At 38.7% G+C, this 22789-nt stretch overlaps 1 protein-coding gene across 4 annotated transcripts in view; it reads right to left on the bottom strand.

Moving 5' to 3' along the window:
- The window catches only part of CACNA2D3 (calcium voltage-gated channel auxiliary subunit alpha2delta 3), a 793860-nt gene that overhangs the window by 412695 nt on the left and 358376 nt on the right, over window positions 1–22789 (bottom strand). For all 4 annotated transcript variants that reach the window (XM_039867421.1, XM_039867422.1, XM_039867424.1 and 1 more), the window contains 3 exons: window positions 20183–20243; window positions 19934–20084; window positions 8702–8776 (listed from right to left, as the gene is read on the bottom strand). In XM_039867421.1, coding sequence (XP_039723355.1) covers window positions 8702–8776; window positions 19934–20084; window positions 20183–20243 — 287 coding nt within the window. The remainder of the gene's footprint in view (window positions 1–8701; window positions 8777–19933; window positions 20085–20182; window positions 20244–22789) is intronic.

The raw sequence follows: 22789 nt of genomic DNA on the forward strand, positions 1-22789 counted from the left end.
CCACTGGAGATGCAATGGGCACCTGATCTAGCAGAATCAGTCAGTACACAGAAGACACATAGGGGAGGTGGCCGAAGAGAGCGCCAATGACTTCTGACATTACATTTAAGGGTGCAGTCCTTCTACTGCAAAACTTTTCAGTTAGGTGGGCTGATAATAAATTTCCATTTTGTTTTTTAAGAATTTGCTATTCTGTGTCCTATGCCACTAAGTGAGTCCTGAATGTACATGGACTAACATTAATTTGATGATAAAAATGGAAGTTGGTTCAAATTAACCCAAAGGAGCTCACCTTTGTTTTAATATATCCCAAAAACCACAAAGAAAAAGAAATGTTTTGTCTTCTGAGATTTTCCCCAAATTAAAAGACCCATCAGGTAAGAATACGGCAACTGCAATCAGCATTTTTTTTACATATAACTAAAGCAACCTAATACATATCGTTCAACTGTTCACACTAATTTGATAATACCCCTTTTTAAGAGTTCTTCATATACTTCAGATTATTTTTAATTAAACTTTTTGTTTTGAGATAATTACAGGTCTACATGCAGTTGTCAGAAATAACACAGAAAGATGCCATATACCCTTTACCCAGCATTCTCTAATAACATGTGGCAAAACTATGATACAATATTACGACCTGTACAGTCAAAATTCTGAACAGTCCCATCACCACAGGATTCCTCATGCTGCCCTTTTATAGCCACTGACCTTTCCCCACTCTCACCTCTAACCCTGGCAACCACTAATCTGTTCTCCATTTCTATAATTTTGGCATTTCAAAAATGTTACAAAAATGCAATTGCGCAGTATATATCATTTTGGGATTGACTTTTCACTCAGAATAATTTCCCAAAGATTTAAAGATTAATCTAAGTTATTGTATATATTAATAGTTTTTTTTTTAATTACTCAGTGATATATCATAGTACATATATATCACAGTTTGTTTAACCATTCACCTACTGAAGGATACCTGGGATGTTTCCAGTTTTAGGTTATTATAAATTAAGCTGCTATGAACATTTGTATACAGGTTTTTGTGTGGACATAAGTTTTCATGAGATAATGCCCAAAACTGCAAATGCTGGGTCATATCATAATTGCCAAATGTTTTCCAGAGTGGCGGTATCATATTACATTCCCACTACCAATGAGTGAGCCAAATTCCCCACATGCTCACCAGCATCAGTGTTTTTTATTCTTTTAACTCTTTTATTCTAGCCATTCTGATAGATGTGTAGTGATATCTCATTATGGTTTTAGTTTGTATATCTCTAATGGCCAATGACACTGGCTATCTTTTCATGTACTTACTTGCCATCCTTTTCAGCACAATGTCTCTTCATGTCTTTTGCCATTCTCTAATTGGATTGTTTGTTTTCATGGTTGAGTTTTCAAAGTTAATTTTAAATTCTCTATATATTCGTTCTTTATCTGGTATTTGGTTTGCATATAACTCCCAATCTATACCTTGGGAGAAGATATTTTATAGCTTGGGAGAAGACATATCTTTCTGTCCTGTCAGTAGGCAAGGTCTTTCATGTAGCAAGTTTTTTAAATTGTTTTGTTTTTAATTTTGAGGACATCCATTATATTAAATTTTCCTTTTATCGACTGTTCTTTTAGTGTCAAGCCTAAGAACTCTTTGGCCCTAGATTCTGAAAATTTTTTTCAACTTTGTTTTTCAGAGAGTGTCATAGTTATACATTTCACATTTAAGTCTTTGATTCATTTGAGTTAAACTTTAAGTTGTGAGATGTGGGTCAAGGTTAAGGTTTTTTTGGTCACTTTTGTTCTACTTTTGTTTTTTGCTTTTGTGTGTTTTGTTGTTGTTATTATTATTTGTGCTTACGGATGTTCAAATGCTTTACGCCATTTGTTGAAAGGATATCCTTCCTTCATTTACTTTTGTACCTTTATCAAAAATCAGTTGGACATATTTGTGTAGGTATATTTCTCAGTTTTCTCTCCTATTCTATTGATCTATATTCTACTTCTCAGTCAATACCACACTGTATTGATTAGTGGGTCTTAACATTGAGTAGACTGATTCTTCCTATTTTATTCTTTTTCTGTGCCTTTCTATGTAAATTTTAGAATGTCTACAAAAAACCTTGCTTGGATTGATAGTAATCTATTCAATTTACAGATCAATTTAAAGAGAATTGATATCTTTACTATGCTGAGTCTTCCCATCAATGAACATGGTAAGTCCCTTCATTTATTTAGGCCTTCTTTGGTTTCTTTCATCAGCATTTTTGTAATTTACAGCATCCAGAGCCCATACATGTTTTATTAAGTTTATATATTTGGAGTAATTATAAATAGTATTTTTTTTAATTTAGGTTTCCCTTTGTTCATTGTTAGTATAAGGAATGTGATTGGTTTTTGTGTGTTTATCTTGTATATGTTGCTTTGCTGAACTCATTTACTAGTTCTAGGAGTTTTGGGGGCTTTGCGTTTGGGGTAGATTTTTTGGGATTCTCTACACATACAATCATGTCATCTAAAAATAGGGATAGTTTAATTTCTCCCTTTCTGACCTCTATGCCTTTTATTTCTTTTCCTAATTTTATTACACTGGCTAGAACTTACAACACTACATTTAATAAGAATAGTGAGTGTAGACACCCTTGCCTGTTCTGATCTTAAAAGGAAAAGCTTTCAAACTTTTACTATTAAGTCTAACACTATCTATAGGTGGTCTTTATCAATCTGAAGAAGATACCTCTGTTCTTGTTTTGCTGATATTTTTAAGTTTTTAATTGTGAATGTGTGTTAGATAATATCAAATGCTTTTACTGAGTTAATTGATATGATCATTTGATTTTTCATCTTTAGCCTGTTGACATGATGAATTACATGGATTGATTTGACACTGATGTTGAACCTGCCTTATATATCTGGAATAAATCCTACTTGGTGGTGGTGTCTAATTCTTTATACATATTGTTGGATTTGATGTGCTAAAATTTTGTTGAGGATTCTTGCTGTAAGTTCATGAGGGATATTGGTCAGTAGTTTTATTCTGTACATTGGGTGGTTTATCAGGGAACTACTAGCCTCATAAAATGAGTTGGGGGAAATTTCCTTCCTCTTCTATTTTTTTGGAAGAGATTCTGTAAAATTGGTGTTAATTCTTTAAATTTTTGGTAGAATTATCCAGTGAAATCATCTGGAACTCAGGATTTTTTTTTTTTTTGGAAATTTGAAACTATGTGTTCAATTTCTTTAATATTTATAGGACTATTCAGGTTATCTATTTCATCTTGGTTAGATTTTGGTAGCTTGTAATTATTGAGGATTTGGTCCATTTCTTCTAAGTTCTCTAATTTGAGAGTGTAAAGTTGTTTAAAAATGTTTCTTTAACATTCTTTTAATAACTGTATTATCTGTAGTGATAATCCCTGTTTCATTTACGATATTGGTGATTTGTGACTTCTCTCCTTTTATTTTTATCAATCTTAAAAGAAGTTTATTGTTTTTTTAATTTTTTGAAGGACCAGATTTTGGTGTCATTGATTTTTCTCTACTGTTAACCGGTTCCGATTTATTGATTCCTGTTTTTTATTATTTCCTTCCTTCTGTTTCCTTTGGGTTTGTTTTGCTCTCTATTTTCTAGTTTCTTGTGGTAGAAAATTAGATTATTAATTTGAGGCTTTCTTTTTTCTAATGTAAGCCTTTAATGCTAGCAATTTCTCTCTAAAAACTGTAACAGCTTTTCCCCACATATTTTGATACGTTGTCTTTTCATTTTCATTTAGTTTTATATTTTTAAAATTTCCTTTAATACCTCTTCCTCTTTGACCCATGGACTATTTAGTAGTGTACTTCATTTCTAAGTGTTTGGAGATTGTTTTGTTGTCTTTCTGTTATTGATTACTAGTTAGATTCTGTTATTCCCAGGGAAGAAACTCTGTATGATTTCAACTCTTTTATAGTTGTTGAGATTTGTACTGTAACCCCAGATACGTTTTATATTGGTTAATGTTCCATGGATTCTTGAAAAGAATGTATATGCTGGTGTTGTTGGGCAGATTATTTTATAAATGTTATTCAGATCTTTTTGGTTGATGATATTGTTCAGTTCTATATCCCTGCTCACTTTCAGTTTAGTGGTCTATCAATTAAAGACTGAAGTGTACAAGTCCCCAACTATAACTGTAGGTTTTTTATTTCTACTCCCAGCTGTACTAATTTTCTAAATGTATTTTCCAGTTACTATTGACATACAATATTATACTAGTTTCAGGTGTACAACACAGTGATTAGTCATTTATATAACTTATGAAGTTACTACTTTGATAAGTCTAGTACCCACCTGACACCATACACAGTTATAATATTATTGGCTATCTTCCCTATGCTGTATATTACATTCCTGTGACTGTTTTTATAACTGGCAATTTATACTTCTTAAACCTTTTCACCTTTTCACCCATTTCCATAACACCACTCCCATCTGGCGACCATCAATTTGTCTCTGTATCTGAGTTTTTTTTATTTTCTTTGTTCATTTGTTTTGTTTTTTATATTTCAAGTATAGGTGAAATCATATGGTATTTGCTTTCTCTAATTTATTTCACTTAGCATAATACTCTCTAGGTCTATCCATATTGTCGCACATGCAAGATTTCATTCTTTTTTATAGCTGAGTAATATTTCATTGCATATATGTACCAAATCTTCTTTATCCATTCATCTATCAGTGGAAACTTAAACAATGATACATTCAATAAGGGGTTAATACTCCATATATATGAGGAACTCATACAACTTAACACCCAAAAAGCAAACGATCCAATTAAAAAATGGGCATGTGACCTGAAAAGACATTTTTCAAAGAGGACATATACAAAGGGCCAAAAGATATATGAAAAGATTTCAACTTCACTAATCACCAGCTCTATTAATTTTTGCTTCATGTATTTTGAAACCCTGTAGTTTGGTCCAAACACATTTAGGTTTGTTATGTCTTCCTGGTGGATTAATCTTTTTATTTCTCTGTATTTTCCCTCCTTGTCTCTAATAATTTTCTCTGCTGTGGAGATTGCTTTACCTGAAATTAATATAACCACCTTTATTTTTTTAAATTAATGTTTGCATTGTATATCTTTTCCCATCCATTTACTTTCAACATACCTATGTCATTGTATTTCAAGTAAATTTCTTATAGTCTGCATATGACTGGATTATATTTTTAATTCACTTGGGCAATCTCTATTTTTTGATTGGTATGTTTAGATCATTTATGTCTAAGATAATTAGTTATCATGTAAGGGCTTAAGGCTGCCAATTTATGGTTTTTTCCTGTTCATTTTTTGTTTTCCAACCCTGTTTCTCTTTACTTAAATTCCTGTAAGTCATTTTTAAGTATACCTCTTTTATTGTTTTATTTACAGTTGCCCTAGTTATAAATATGTAACATCATGGGCTACTGTTATCAGCATTTACCACTTCCAGTGAAATGAAGAAATCACTTGTAATCGGGTCCCTTTACCATCCATACTTTTTTATATATAATTGTCTTAAGTACTTCCTCAACAAACATTGAGAACACATCAGATGATGCTGTAATTTTTGCTTCAACTATCAAATATAATTAGGATTCTCCTGAGAATTAGCATACTCTATTATATTTATTCCTATTTTTACCCATTCCAATGTTCTTTCCTTTCTGAAGTTTCAAGCCTTTTTCTGTTATTTCCTTTCCATTTGGTGAGCTTCTCTAGTCATTCTTTAAGGGTAGATTTACTGGTAAATTCTCATGGTTTTCATTCATCTGAGAATGTCTTTATTTCCCCATCATTCATGAAAGATATTTTCACTGAATATAGAATCCTGAGCTGACAGTTCTTTTCTTTCAGTACTTGAAAAATGCTGTGACACTTCCTTATGGCGTCCATGATTTCACATAAGAAATCTGCTGTCATTCAAATGAGTAATTTAAGTAACATGCCCTTTCTCTCTGGCTGCTTTCAAGTTTTTTTCCCCCTTATATAATTATATTTAATTATAATGTGCCTTTCCATGGATTTACTTTATTTGGAATTTGCTCAGGCTCTTGAATATACATGTTTATGTTATGCCTTTCACTAATCTGGGGAAGTTTTCAGCCAATATATCTTCAGATATCTACCCAGTCCCATTCTCTCCCTCCTCTCCTGGGACTTTCATGACATGAATGCTATCTCTTTTGTTATTGTCCTGCATGTCTCTGGGATTCTGTTCCTTTTGTGCCAGTCCATTTTCTCACTGTTGTTCAGACTGGGTAATTTCTATTGATCTGTCCTGACATTTACTGATTTGATCTGTTGTCATCTCTACTCTACTGTTGAGCTGATCCAGTGAGTTTTTTATTTTGGTAACTGTATTTTTCAGTTCTATAATTTCCATTTGGCTCTTTTTTGTAACTTCTATTTCTTTGTTGAGATTTTCTATTTTTTCATTTGCTCCAAGAGAATTCCTAATTGCTTGTTGAAGCAATCTGACAATTTCAACATCTGATTCATGTCAATATTGGCTTCTGTTGATTGTCTTTTCTCACTCATGTGATTTTCCTGGTTCTTGGGATAACAAGAAATATTTTTATTGCATTCTATGGCATTTTGTATTCTATAATTGATACTCTGGGGCCTATTTAATCTTTTTTCTTAGCAGTCAGTCTCTCTGTTGGGGTGTAGCACAAGACCCAAGGGGGTGTAGATGGGATGGAAGGTCAACCTCCTGTTCAGTCCCAGTGAAACTGTGGAAGGATGGTCTACTGGTGTTTGGCTGAAGTAGGAAAGGATTGTCTCAAAGACTGTCCTTTGATATGCTACCTTTTCCTGGTCCTTTAGCTAGAGGGAACAGGCTTTTCTCTAAAGCTTTTTTTTCTTTTGATCTATGCCTGTTGTTGTTTTAGGTGGGAGGCATCTGAATTGCTCTATTCAAGATATATGAGAATTAATAAGGAAATCCAGGAAACTCATCTCCATGTCTTTAGTCTAGGCAGTTCACCTTCTTTCCACCTTGCAGAGTCTTCGTATACCTACTTATAACCTATTGGGTTATGTACAGAAATTTTTAGTTGTAAGGGGGAGAATCCAATTGAAATGTGGCTACTCTATATTGGCAGAATCAGAGTCTGGATTAATTTTTATATTCAAAACTACTCCCACCTTCAATACTCATAAATTCAAAGGTAATTTTAAATAAATTCCTAGCCCACCTTCTCTAACAAATTTTTCATTCATAAGACTTCATATCTCCAAATAGCAAACTGCCCTTTGTTTATTTGGGATGTTATCTAAGGAAGGCCTTGGTCGTTTTAAGCACCTTTTCTACTTAATGTTGTAAGCACCATTACTGGACACCTATTTAAGGCTCTGAAGCTATCCCAATGCTAGTATATTGGGGAAGGGATGGAATCCAGACCCAGGTAATGGCCAAACAAAAGTAAATTCCCTAGAGAAATTTACCTGTAAGCTTATATCATTTTTGCCTACCTTAGCCTAGAAAATGACCATAAACAAACACTCCCTAGATATACTTGTTCTTTGAACTATAGTGTACCTGTTTCTCTCTCCTAAAAACAAAGCTCATTACAATATTTCTTCCCTTTCAAATCGAAGCTTGGATATTAACCCTGGTATAATTTTTCCCTCTCACTGTGTTCTAGTTGTAATAAATTTTTCTCAATCTTCTGTTGTTCATTCCCTCAGAAATGCCCAAACCGAGTGCTTCTAATGCCTGCATCTAAGACAGCACCAATGCCGCTCCCTAGCCATTTGGGCCAGGGCTTCTCTCCAGCACATGCACAGTGCCTCATAGAGGCCTACGTTGGCCAATGTCTTCAGCCACCTCATAGGGGTCTGTTCTCCAGGGGAGGAGCATTACTTTATTGTAACCAACGAGGAGATACAACAAAGCAATGTGAGTAATGGCATCTCTGAGTCCCACAAGGTGTGACATTGTTGCAATTACAGCTATACCTTAAACCTAAATTGTCACCTGGCTCTGTAGGAGTGGTGTTCGTAGCTGTGGTGGTTGTACTGACGAAATTGAAAAAGGCCAAAGGGAAACAAGATTTATTTTATAGAAATCTATTCTTGGAATTTTCCTAGAATGCTCCAAGTGGAAGGGAAACTTCTATCCCATTTCTTAAGGTCCTCTTTTAACCTGTCTTCACTTGGTTCTGCAATGTTTATGGAGCAGGCAACGTTCAGAGCATTGAAGATATAGCAGAGAGTAGACATCATCCCTATCTTTATAAAGCTTACCTTCTAATCTGGGAGACAAGTTACCCCAATAGCTTCCCCAACAATTATTTAATCAATTGTAATACATGCAATAATAATATAATAAGTGGCTTCAATTTTCTTTAAAATCTCAGCAAGAGTCATATTTTTTCAGTAGTGTCAACACAGATATCAAGCATAACAGAGAATGTGCTTAGAGCAAGAGAAAAAGAAAATCAATGCAATTGTTTCAGAATTAGCGAGCATCTGAACTCAATGTAATTATTTTACTGCCATGATTTCATTTGTGCCTCTTCCTAAATATTCTACGCACTAGGGCTTTGAGGTCTTCAATGAAAGGGCAGTATATTTGATGAGTTTCTAAAAATTAGGGCAGAATTATTATAAGTGATCACTGTGAAAGCAATAAGGGTGTGCCATGACCCCTGATGCAACCACCCAGCAGCAGGCCCTACCTCCTTATTTGTCCTGTCAGCTTGCACCAACGTTCCATTCAGGCAAGGTTCTACATAATGAAGCTCCTCGTTATACTGCAAAGGGAAGAAACAGCCAAGAGGAAACAATTAAGCATTTGAAAGGTACTAATTAATAATTTAAAAATACACACACATAAACAAAAACAGCATGATCACAGGCTCGATTCATTCATATAAAGTGACTTTCTTGAGTCCTATTTTCTGTAGGTGCCCCTATAGAAAATCATGCTTAAGTGCCAAAAACAGACTTTATTCTTTTCTTGTTTGAAAAAGAACCTTTTAGAGCATGTTTTGGTGTCTGCCAGTGTTCAGGCTGTACACAGCTAAACAATAACCCCTCAGGGATGAATCCAAACACTAGGGCTTCCTGGGCATGGCTGACAACACGTGGTCCAGGTGGGATCTAAAGAGCATCCAAGATGTGGGCAGATAGAGCACTAGCTCTGTCTTCGCTTCCTGGAGCCAAGGGAATCATGTGTTGGTCAGACATGTGTGAGGACAGAATGGAGGAAAGGCCTTGATGTTTGCTCATCACTCTTGGGCTACATGGGTGTTGGTCATAAAATTGCTTGTGTACAATGACACCACCCTCCACACAGGCCAGTGCCAGCCTTCCAGTCATTTTTGACCCCTGAATACCCAGAAGGAGACCATTTGTTTTTGTCCAAAGCTCACAACTAAGAAGTAGAAATTTGAGCATTTTATCTTCATTTCTCTCATCAAGAATGATTCCCTGCACCTGTCATTAGACTGGTCATTTCAAAACACAAATCTGATTATGTTATCTCTTATAAATTGCATTTGCAGCTCCTCATTGCTTTTCAGAAGAATCTGCCCAGGGCTTGGCAAGGCTCTGCACACTTGGTATCTATTGACCTTTGTAGCACGTTTACTCATTACTTAGCCCTTTCCATGAACTTAGCACCAGCCAGCCCTAATTTGCTTTCTGTCCTCTGACATGTCCCATCTTTCCTATCAGGCCTACCACCACTGGCCCTCTGCATGGGGCCCTCACTCTGGCATCTCCCACTGACTCCTGGTTTATCCTCTAGGTCAGCTCATTCCTGCCTCCTCTGGGAAGCAGCCTCTGGTGCAGGTGAGGCTCCTCTCCTGCATACTCCCAAATTCTAGTTACCTGGTGCCTGGATCCCTCACCACAAGGTGGGGCTACATTGTTAGAGTCCACGTCTGGTTCCTCAGTGTATTCCATGTGACAAGGACAGGGCTGAGCCCACAGTAGGTGTCCAAGAACAATTTGTTCAATGAGTGTCATGGCACTTCCATTTCATCAACCAAAGTCCCAGGCAGAGCTCCAGAGGGAAGGAACCAGACCATTTCTCTCACAGGCCTAGATCTCACGCAAAGTCTGGCTAAAGAGTTTGAACTTTAAGTCTGTGGATACCAAAGACCATGGAGGGTTGTGAGCAGGGGAGAGAGTGAAATAAAGAGATGAGCTTGAAACAATTGCTCTGGACACGCTGCAGGAACAGATTGAAGAGGACTAGACCTTCAGCTGCTGCAACAGCGACTAAGATGCATCAGGTTTCACATGCTGAGATACAAGCCAGCAGGAGTAGTGCTAATACTAATAACAGCAATTAACCATTATTGAGCACTTCCTTCATCTAGACACAGGCTAGACTTCAACCACAGAACATCTCAGCCTCATGGGGTAAGTACTTCCAATTACTCTCCCTTTACAGGTGGGGAAATTGAGGCAGAGCGAGGATGATGTACTTGCATAAAGTCACCAGGGAGTACATAAAAGTGGAGTCCAGATTCAAACCCAGGCAGTCTATCCTCACAGCCATTGACCTCAGGACTCCAAAGCCCCCAGTTTCTCCTGTCTGGCCCCCAAGCCTCTGTGTTTCCCATCAGTCTGAAGTTTGCTCCTTCTTTAACCTTTGTTCTTGGTCTAGTCATACGAAAGCATTTGAAAAATTATAGCTCAGTGGTCTTAGAGCTTAATCTCATCTAATGAAGCAAGGAGAAAAAATACATTAATGCAATTCTGAAATCAGACATTGACCAATGGGAGTGCAACTTTTCGGTAACAAATGGAACATCATCTCAAGATTCTGAAAGCAACTGCACAGTCCAAGCTAAAGAAGAGTTTCTCCAAAGTTCTTACTTCATATTGGTCTAACATTGGAAGTTGCTGGAAAAAAATAAAACAGCCATTCCCCTCTTTTCCGCCTCTCCTGTTGACTGATTTTGTTCAGGGTGATGGTATATCCATTCCTAACGCCTGAAGTGTAATCAGTCTTAGCCAATCATAGCTATCTGGTCCCCCTCTGCTAAATACATGCTTTCATAGCCTGTCTTAGCAGTTAGGGGTGGTGAAGTGACTCATTCTCTGCCAATGAAATGTAAGTGGTGGTTTACTGGGCAGTTTCCATGAAATTCTTTTCTTTTCATTAAAGGAAAACTCTCCTATATCGACTGCCTTCCTTTCCGCTTGGGATACTACTGTGCATTTGCAAGTTATTTTGCAACCATGAGTGACAAGATTAAAAGTGGACAGCAAAGTTCAAGGAAGACAGAGCAGAAAGATGGAGCCAGTGTGGGTCCTTGATGACACTGCTGAACCACTGTACCAAAACTGCAGCTGTCCTCCTCCAGGCTTCTTCCATGGGGTTATGAGATGCCTATATGCTGAAGCAACATTCATTTGGTCGATCTGTAACTTCTAGCCCCAAACTGTTCAACTCCACTTTTCAGGTAAATTTTAAAATTTCATCTACATTCTGCCTAATATACACTCTCGAAATTGATTCTTGAGATTGTACAGTCTGAATTGGGAGTCGGGATACAGGTCCAACTTCTATTTCTGCCATGTACTCACTGTGTGGTCTTAGGGAAGTCACTAAACCTTTCTGATCCCAGATTCACATACATAAGAAGGTGCTGATTCATCTTCTATTTACCCTCCAGGGATCCCTGTGAAGATTCAATGAGGCAACAGATCTGAAACTGCTTTGCTAATATAAAGGCCTGTGCATGTGGGGGGCTGCAGAGAGGACTTAAAAGTAAAGAAGACCAAGAAGTTCTTGCCCTCATCAGGGAGGAACATGTGCAATAATCAAAACCATACTCACTGTTACTGTGTGAGCTGTGGCCACAGTGGAGGAATCTGCTCTTCTGAACCCCCGCCAGCTTGTTAGTGGCATCATCCAAGCTTGCAGTTGACTAATTTCCCTTGACTGCATCAGAATAAAGCTATGCTGAGCAATCTGGTCTGTATCACCAAAGGGAGCTAGGCTCAGCCGTCTATGTGAGGGAACAGTGCACAGCAGGCGGCTGTGCCAAGGAGGCCCATTGGCTGTCCATGCTCACCATGCTATCCAGAGCTCCTCCCAAGAGGGAAACCAAGGGCGCCCTGCATGTGGAACTGCTTCCAGGCTCCCAGCAACTCTCCATTTGGAAACCTTTCAGTGCTACATGTTTATGGATGTTCCCTAGATTTCTACTTTGGGAAACAATAATGTGGGATGGCCATATTAAATACACAACTGAAGATCTGATCATCTCAATACTCTAAGGTATTACGGCCTTATAAATCGTTCTCCTTCATCCCTACTTAAACAATCAGATAGCAATAGTCTAAGGAAGAAAAGGCTGCAATGTACATTATCACCAGCCAGATGGAACTGTCTTCAGTATTTGCTTTTTCTCCTTCCTACTACCAGAATTGAATCCTAAAGAGAAACTCAACCGGCCCTTTTTCCCCTCAAAGTGGTAAATTGTTCTTGAATTTTCTGGGAAATGGGAAGAGTCTCTTAGCAGAATAGGAGAGGGTCCAGACTGCCCTGGAGATGGTCCAGCAGGCCCATCCACATGGTAAGGAGATGGACAAAGAACTTATACCCCTTAAAGAGCTTAAAAATAGCTGTAGACACAAGGCCCCAGTCATTGTTGGTTTCCTTCTCCCCTTCTCTTGCCTGATTGGTTCTCCTTCCCTGATTCACATAGGGTAGAGCAATAGAGCTAAGGCAACTGAGACAGAAAGGCTGGGTTTACATCCTGGCTCTGCCACACACCAGCTGGGTGACCTTGGCCAAGAAATCTCAGCTCTCCGGGCTTTAGTGTTTGTATTGGGGATTGTAATTGTACCTCCCTCATGATCTCACTGTGAGGATAAAATGAGATAATTCAGTAGACTCAACACAGAATTTGGCACTGAAGAAAGAGAAAGAAAGCATCTGATGTAAGTGCACAAAAAAGTAAGAGAAACAAAAAATATGTATATGATGTGTGCTACACAGAGACAAAGACTGACAGATGTACCCTCCACCTGATCTGGTACTTGCTAAGAAGGATGGGCAGTGGAGGGCGATGGCAATGACTCACTCTTTGGAACAGGGCTCACATGCTCCTGACCTCTTCCAGAGAGTACAGACTCTGCATTTGTTGGAGAGAACTGCTTCACCAGTTCTGCTTCAGTAGGCACATGTGACTGTCTAAATACCAGAGAAAGAAACCGCCACAGTGTGTGGCTACATACTGTCCCACTCCATGACACCCTCTGAACCCTCTCAGTGACCTGGGTCTTTGGCTGACTGTGAGCCAGACAGTGCACCCAGCTTATCACCAATCCTCTCCCGGAAGGTGTCTACCAGGGAATCCTTTGTTTCTGTGTTTGCTCACTGAATGCTAGCTAAGCACTTGTGGTATGCCAGGCATACAACAAACTGGCTAAATTTGCACTTGATCATCACTGTGGAGTGATCAGGAACTGCTTATTCTTGCTTTCATTAGTAAAAGAATATGCTCGTTACATCTGAAGATAATATCTGTTTTTCCTTTTCGTGATAAAAAGTGCTTATTTGTGATGCTGCAGTGTTATATTCCCCCCCCCCCAAAAAAAGGCTTGAGATAAAGCCATGGTTTTCTTCAAGTGTTAGACTACATCCCCACTACTCTCATCTCACAGGAATGATACCTCCCTCTCCTCTGTGCCAACCACCAAACTTTACTCTCTGATAGCAAGGGACACATTGCCATCCTCCTCTTCCTTCATTTGCCCAATCTCTGTAAGCATTCCCTACATCTCCCACTTTAAAGATACAGCAAAATCTTCTATGGGAATTTCAATGATGATCTAAAATAGAAAAGGTAAGTTTTAAGTTTTATTAAATAAATGGCCAGAATGTTTTGGAGAAAGATCTAAAAACAAAGAACAAATGGGCTGGACTCGCTCACCAAGATTCACGCAAGCTTCAGCACTAGTGTAGAATTGTGTCTCCACATCGGCTTATATAAATCACAGCCCAGAGACCAGAGAGAAGAGGATTAGCTGACTTTGGGTTCCGGATGGTACTGAGGATTCTGAAACCTGCTTAATGTTAGAAGCTGGACTTAATCGATGGAAGCTTTCAGACCTAACAAAAAATCATTAGTTGCCTAAATAGAGAGAATGAGGGGAGGGAAGACGCAACTGAGAAGAGAGAGACTTTAAGGGAACCTCTCAACATGTCACCCTGCAGCTGAGGTTCCTTCCATGTGCTGTTGCCTCCAGATGAAGTCTCAATCCCTCTATGTGATGGACCAGACTTGTGTGATCCGGCTTGACCCTCTCAGTCCAGGCCCATTCTTTTCACTAATAGGCCCATCCATCCACTCCACTTCTTACACTCACCTTGACTCCAATAAGTCCAGAACTCCTTTCAGTCAGTCGAACCAGGGCTACATTTCCTGGCTATGGGACGGGAGTTACTAGAACCTGAAAACAGCAATTTTCTCCTCAGTTCTCCTTCCTCCTGTGCAACCTCATTGCATATGCCTGGCTAATGCCTACCTATCTTGAAGTATTCACTTAGTCATCGCTTCTGCCAAGAAGCCATCACTGAGATGCCAGCTGGTTGAGCACCACAGCTCTGTGCTCTCCCAGGCCCCTTCACTGCCTCTCTCCAAAATTGCACTGGCCACAGTCTACTGTGAGGACCTGCTTCCTGGTTGCTCCCACACGGACACTCACACACATAAAACATCAAGGGCCACAGGAGGAGACAACCCGCCTTCTTTATTTATAAAAACAGCCCTAGTACATAACTCTTAGTAGTCAATAGCATTTGTTAAATGAATAAATAATCAGAACAAAGAAACAAAAAGGCAACATTGTAGAGAAGTTTACTGACAGAAAAGAAGAGGAACAAAGCCTGGAGGGGGGGGCGGGGCGGGCGGGAGTGGGGAGGTTGACACAGAGAGACCCTCTGTCAAGAAACAGATAAATAAACAAAAAGTTAAGGAAGTGAGTGGGTACGTTTTAGAGAATCCTAAATTCCACAAAATCCATAGATTAAAATGTTGGCATGCTCATACAATGCAAGAAAACTGATGTAGAATTGCTGGAATGCCATTAAATATTTTTATGGTTTTACTGGTGCACTTTTGATTAAATAACCTTTAGAATGAAAATGTATAAGGATTATGTAATGAAGCAGATGAACCTACAATATTTTCACGAACACAAGGAATCCCAGGGATCTTTTGCATTACAAAAGTTTCTTGTGTAATTTGAAACACGACTTAGTAGTATAGGACAAATGAGCACTGGAAGAAAATACCATCCTCATACTTTTAATACGGAATCGATTACTTTAAAAATCAAATCCACAGCAGGCAAAGCACTGAAGAAATGGTTTTAAAGAAAATTCTGCAAATTAAAACCAGGGCACCAGAAAGTTCTGGGTTGAACTAACAAATGATGCTCTTCTCTATTCGACTCTGCACAAGCATGAGCTGCAGGAGGCATTTAAATTGATTTAATAATATCAGCCCAGTTAATACTGTATTCATTTAATGCATGGCTTTAGACTTCTGTAAAATCATTTTTCAAATTTCAGCATTGAACAGGACAGAATTAGCACCCTCATTTTTATGATAATATTGTTAATTTAATGCATGGCTTGGAGTTAGACTTCAAAGTGAATCAGAAAAATATGCCTTTCTTCTTGTCAGAGACATCTCTCTTCATGCACCAGTAGTTTGACCTTAAATTTTAACTTAGAATGCACAAAATCACTCTCATATTTCAACTATTCTTTTATAATTCAATCATTTAGTTCATCAGTCTTAGATAGATTCTGTAATACCCTGCCCATGAAAGTTAAAACAGTTTTTAACACTATCTTTTCATGTTTATTCTCTGGAAAGATCTGGACTGGAAGCTTTTCAATTTAATACATCAGATGCATTTAGCAATAAACTTAATACAAATATGCAAAAATGACAGGAATGGCCAAGGAAAGCTTTTTCCGCTACTTAAATCTATCCCCTCTCTTCCCCGTCATGGCACTGAAAATCAAATGGCAATGATGAATTAGATTTTTACAAACAAAAACCTACAATGCACGAGGCCATCCAACTGAATGTAAAGATTATATTCTTTACTTTCTCTCTAAAACACTGAAACGTCTCCTTAAACACATCTACCTAGCAAGCAAGAGAAAGCTGACAGGGTGATGAAGGGTGAAATGATAATGTCCTCTCCCGTAAATGGAATCCAGCCCACAAGAACAATGTACTCAGACTGGCAGGGCACTGTGCGTGGAGTTTCAAATATTCCATCCCCTTGCACTTAAACCAGCCTGCAGTGGAGTCCCCCTCTAGACAGAGGCAAGTGACCATTTTAAATAGATTAAAGAAAAACATCATATTCCTGGAGCAGTTTTGTCCATATGGGAACAGAAGGTGATGGAGAAAAACAAAACAAAACAAAACAAAACACCACCACAGTTTGGAAAGGCAAAACTGGTAAATTACACTTGGGATTGGGAGAGACGGTTCGAGGAAATGCAAATGATGATTTGCCAATTACAAATCTCCTATTTTGGAATGTCGAAATGTTGGTATTATGAACCAAATGTGTGTGCCCCTCCCTTCTTAAATCCTATGCTGAAGCCCTAAACCCCAAGTGGTGATACTTGGAGATGGGGCCTTTGGAATGTAATTAGGGTTAGATGAGATCATGATGGTGGGGCCCTTGTGATGGGATCATGCCCTTACAAGAAAAGACATAGGGGAGCATGCTCTTTCTCTTTCTCTATGTGCACATACAAAGAAAAGGCCACGTGAGCACAAAGAGGGAAGGCGGCTGTCTGCAAGGCAGAAAGAGAATTCTCACCAGCAACAAAATCCTGTCAGACCTTGATCTTGGACTTTTCAGCCTCTAGAACTGTGAGAAGATAAATTTCTATTGTTTAAGCTACCTAGTCTATGGTATTTTGTTACAAAAGATGGAGCCAACTAATACAGTTTCTAATTATGTAAACATTATACCCTACTTAGTGGATGTTCTGATAATATTTCTGTGCATGCCCTTTGGTGCAGCAATTTCACTTCTAGATTTTATTCAGTAGAAGCACACACAACCTTGCAAATACAAATGCAAGGGTCCATTCTCTGTAGCACTCTTGAGTAGAAAAGAGATCAGTAAAAGCATAATGTCCAGCAAAAAGGGACCAGTTAAAAAATTAATGTCAACTATAGGTGATAGAATGCCCTGCTTTTCAAATACATGTGATTACAATATGGGTATAAAGGCAAGTTGCTGAATATTCTGTAAAATATGATTCTATTTTTGTGGAAAAATTATGTTTGTTCATATACATAGAAAAATTCAAAAGAATATGTGCCAAATGAAAAGGGAATGGGAACATTTCTGAATTGTTTAAGTTTTTACATATGTTGCCTATATTAAAAGCAATCAAAGTGTAAAAGTTACTATTAATTAGTGGTTCCTTTTTTGACCTCAGGCTTTTGATATAAATCCACTAACATGTTTGATCCATTACCTTACCCATTAGGGGAACAGAGTTTATGATTTTAATATAGAGGCTTCTAATAAAAATGTTCAGAGAATCTTTCTAGTTATTGAAATAATAATGTATATAGTCTTAAAGCTGATCATTTATATTGAAAACTAGCTAACAGATGTATAGTGAGGGTTAACGGAACGTCTAATGGGTTTCTATAAAAGGGACAATTTGGGGTAAAAAAATAATTTTTTCCTTAACTGTTCTCTAATAACTGGCATGTCTACTTTTAATTATCTTAATCACTCTCTCTGCATTATTGAGTTGATACTGTTTGTATATCTTAATGAACTTACAGAGATTATTTCAATCGATTGGTTTTGTTAACAGAACAATAAATCTCGACTGATAAGGGATTCAGGATGTAATTAGTTAGCTCTTCTTATTATGCAAATTTCTGATACTTCTGTAATGAGTAATTAAAGATTAATAAGAAAGATAGTCCCAAATTAGCTGCTTCTTATCTGTAAATGCTTCAGGATCTGTGGGGATCAGGCTATACTTGCGTATTCACAATGAGACTGGTATCTACAGTAACTTAACTCTTGATTTAGAAACCCAAAGTTCTATCTGAAAGTTCCCTTCGAAAGAACTGTACCCCTGGCCATAGAGTTTCATAGTAAGATGGTTGAGTGGCTCAACTACATTCTCTTCACTTCTGCTCAGGAAGCAGGAGGAGGTAAAGTCAGTTTCCGAGTCCTCACTGTGCCTTTTTCTGGCTTTGTGACCTTAAGTCAGTCATTTATACCTCTTGCTGCCTTTGTCTCTGTGCCACTTAGCACAAAGCTAGGAGAAGATCCAATGAGATAAGGGTATTTAGCAAGGGCCTTGCATACAGTAGGTGCTCTATGGAAGGCAGTCACTGGCGTTATTCATTCAAAAAATATTGAAACTCCTACTATTTACCAGGCACTGTCCTATGCACTCAGGAGAGTTCAATGAATAAGACTAACCCCTGCTACCATGTACTCTATGTTCTCTTTCTTTTCCCTTTCTTCTTTAGGGCTTTTTAAAATTTTAAGCTATAATTCATGGTGCCTTGTGATTGTATCTTTTTGCTTAGAATCTTATCAGAAGCATACACAGGCAGGACACTAACTCAAGCAATCCTCTCTGCAAGCCCAATGCCATTGGAACACCCTTGCCCTCTGCCTAGTGAATAAAAGTGGGAGTCATGCCCATGTAGAAGGCTGCCCAGAAATAAGGTACCTTGATGACACATTCTGCTCAGAGGCTCAGGGAAGCCAGACCACAGCAACAGCAATTTTGGAGCGTGTCCACACTACTCTCCAAACAGCTCCCCTTCCTTCATATCCTATCACTGGCCATGGCTTCTGTGCGCCAGCTCAGGTAATCCTGGCAACAACCTTGTGGGTGATGTGATTATACTGGCTTCCCAGCTGGTGGGTTGACGATGACACTCAAGTGGTTTGCCCCAAGAAGCATAGCTGTATGTGGCAGAACCAGGATTCAAAACTAAGCCCCAATTCCAGTGCCCAAGTTCTGTACGCCTCACCACACTGCCTCCTCTGCCTGCTGCAGCTACTCCATGTCCCAGATAAAGGTGATGCGGCAAAGCACAGGTGACCTGTGCACTTGGTTAAGTACACAAGGAAAAGAACCAGGCTCTTGTGCCATAATCTTTGTGAAAGGAGTGGGAGAGACATAATGGACATGATGAAAATCAAACCACAGAACTGGGGAGAAGAGAAGAAAGAACTGGAGATGGAAAGCTGAATCAGTGTTCTTTCCAGAGAGGATGTCACTGCCTGAGTTTGGTTCCCAAATTCCCCACTTCCCAGATCTGTGACCTCAGGCAAGTTACAGACACCACCAAAACCACTGCTACCACCTAGAGTTGCTGTGAGGAACAGAGGTGATGCACATATGAAGAGTTAAGTAAATGGCACACAGTAGGCACTTAATACATGCCACTTTTGTTTCTGAAGCTGAGATAAAATGTTCTGTGAGCTTTTAACTGCTCTCCATATTTTAGTCTTTTTATCCTTCTGATTATTATTACTATCATTGTCATCAAACTAATCTAGATTAAAGTTAATTTTCACATAAGAAATCTAGCAGTTTCACAAGGAAAATTTTGCCAGGTCTAATTCCCCAAGTTCTGAAAAGGTTGGCTCCCCAAGAAAACCAAATCCGGTGCTACTCTTCCAGATGACAGCACCTGCCTTCATGGTTAGGAGAAGAAATGTGACCAACTGCACTGCAGGCTCCCAAAACCCCTTGACTAGCATGATTCAGTGAACTTGCAGGGGAATAACGGGTCCTCATCCTGGGGCATCTAATGCATATACAAAAGCAGTAATAAAGTAACCATTGCTGCTGAAAGATCAAAGGAACCCAAAATGCAATGAAATCTCAGAACAGCCACACTCACAGCAATTATGTTGAAGAAGTCATCATCGCCCAGTGTGTCCAAAATAGATGAGACTGTTTGCTTTGCGATAGTCAGACGGAGACCTTTCATGCTGCCACTGACATCAACTAAAATGACCACGTCTTTTGGAGAAGTCGCTGCCTGGATGTACCTAGGACAGGAGAAAATTAAGTAAAAATGAATGTTGAACCTCTCTGCAATTTTTCTCTTAAAAAAAATAAATAACCAAAAAGTTTGACCATTTCCTACCATTTTCGGTTCCTACAGTCGAAAGCAATGACTCCATTCTCATCTGGTTCCCATTTAATCCCTAGAAGAAAAATGGAGTTATAAGAAACCCAGAAACTTCAAATGTTTATTCATAGCATTTCAAGACTGCTCTGCTTTGCTGATTTAAGGGACAGGGTGGAAAATCACATGCGAAGACCAACCCCGGGGCTCCTCACATGCTCCATCACCAGCTCTGGGAAGGTGCTTCAGGGCTGTGAGACTACAGCCAACTGGCCTTAGCTCACTTGCTCCGAGAACTGCCGGAGAGTGGTGACATTGTTAGTGATGCACTGTCCATCAAGAAAGGACGTGATCGAGCTCCTTCTCATGGCTAATGATAAAGTTAGCCAAGGTCATTTCTCGATATTCCTCAAGTTGTTGGACCTAGTGGCACCATTCATAAATCTCTGGGCAGAGTTTGGCCCTACCCCCGGACCAGGGTAAGGTAATATCTATAGCATACGGGGTGGAAAACATTTGATATGTTTCTTTCTCAGAATATGCAAAGGTCTGTTCTCTCCTCACTCCTGTTTTTAAAGTCAGGAATTTTGGCCTGGCCTTCTACACTGAAACGAAATAAAATGGCCCTAGTTATGCTGTATAACGAGGTTTGAATTTCAGGCTTTGAAGCCTGGAAAGTTTTTCCCATGTGTAAAATCGTATCCAATACCCTTAGTCTCATGGTTTGCAGACTGGTCAGGTTATGCCCAAGATTGACACTCTCTACCTATAACTTAGTTTTTAAGAATAAAATTTCATTTAAAAAGAAAAGTGTTTGCTACCTAAAAATTAGAAAGTCATTGTTTTCAACCATTGGTGCTGCTCAAGGATGGAAGATATAACACACAGACCTTGGAGTTAAGAAAATTAGAACGGAAAAAAAATATTTTCTCAGGAAAAATTAGTGACTCAGATTATAGCACTGAGATTCTCCTTTCCAATTAATAATGGCCAGCTTTCTGGACCACTCTGAGCTAATAATAAGCATGTGCTTCAGATAACATCCTCAAATTATTACACAGATAACTGTGACATGGTAGTTTGTAATACAAAAAGTCATTTTGTTCTGTTTTCCTGTACCTACATTTTCCACCTGCAAATGTGCCTAATTTAATGAGTTCCTTGTAACAAATCAAAAACAAAGACGTATGAGAAGCCACTGCCAATTGAAGGTCATTAGGTAATGAAGATAAAATAAAACTGACATGATATCGTACACTAAGGGACAAGAATGCAATTTGTTTTAAAAACATCTGACATACTGTATAAAGCCAATACAGCTAGGATCACAGTCTTGACACACAATGCAATCATATTCATGGTGAGTCTAGGTTTGTTCCAATGTGTAATTCCACAGAGAATTGGTCTGAGTCCAACATAAAGAGAATTTTTTTTTAGTGTATTGACTCATAGTAGGTGTCAGTGGGTATTTCTTGAACTGAATTGTGGCGAGTGTTCTTAGAACACAAGCATATCTGATCACCCTCCACCCCATCCCTTACTCTACTATCCACCCTCCCCATCACCACGTGCTCCACTAGGAGGAGAAAATGTGCAATTCTCTTTTACTGCCCCAGCATTTACGCCAGGGCCCAGAGGAAAGGAATTAATGACACTCATGTTCTCCTGGATTCAGATCATTTCTCTGCAAATGGGCTTGTAACTCCTCCCAGTCACTGTTGAAGCTTAGTGCTTTTTAAAAAGTCAATATGAAATTAGTCTGCTGGGAAAGTCTGTAAGGGATACAATTCCAGAGAGAAAGTGGAACAAATGGGATGACCCCAGAGCCTTTTGTCTATGAATCACAATTCTCATCAAACTCCACATACTCTGCCAGTTGTAGACATACAGCAATGACTGAGAAAGATGGACCTCTGGAAGCTTCACATCTAGCAGAGAAGTAGACAATAGATAAGAAATCACAAGAACCAGAGATGTCAGGAAGGAGAAGTACCTCAGACTACGTTAGTGTATAAAAGATGATTCTTAAAGAAGAGGCATCTTTCTTTAAGCCAAGAGTAGAATGACAGTATATTATTTTTCTAGGGCTGAGGTAACAAAGTTCTCCAAACTGATGGCTTAACAGAAATGTATTCTCTCACAGTTCTGGAGGATAGATATCCAAAATTAAGGTGCCAACAGGGCCATGCTCCCTCTGAAGTCACTGGGAAAGAATTCTTCCTTGCCTCTTTTAGCTTCTTGGTGGCTCCCAGAAACCCTTGGTCTTCCTTGACTTGTAACTCTCTCCAACCTCTTCCTCTGTCTTCACATGGCTATCTTCCCTTGGTGTCCCTGCGTCCTCTCCTCTTATAAAGACACCCATTAGTTTAGATTTAGGGCGCATCCTAATCAAGTATGATCTCATCCCACCTTACCTGATTATAGCTACAAAAGACCCCATTTCCAAGTAATGCCACATTCTGGGGCTCCACGTGGACATGAATTTGAGGTGGAAATACTATTCAACCCACTACATATGGGAAGGGCTTTTAAAACAAAAGTGAAGTGTGGCCACAGAGAATACCCCAGGCAGAAAGAACAATGTTTGCAAAGGTTCTGGGGCTGAGAAAAGCATGCAAAATTCAA

Source organism: Pteropus medius, unplaced genomic scaffold (genome assembly GCF_902729225.1).
Source record: "Pteropus medius unplaced genomic scaffold, Ma_sr-lr_union100, whole genome shotgun sequence".
NCBI lineage: Eukaryota > Metazoa > Chordata > Mammalia > Chiroptera > Pteropodidae > Pteropus > Pteropus medius.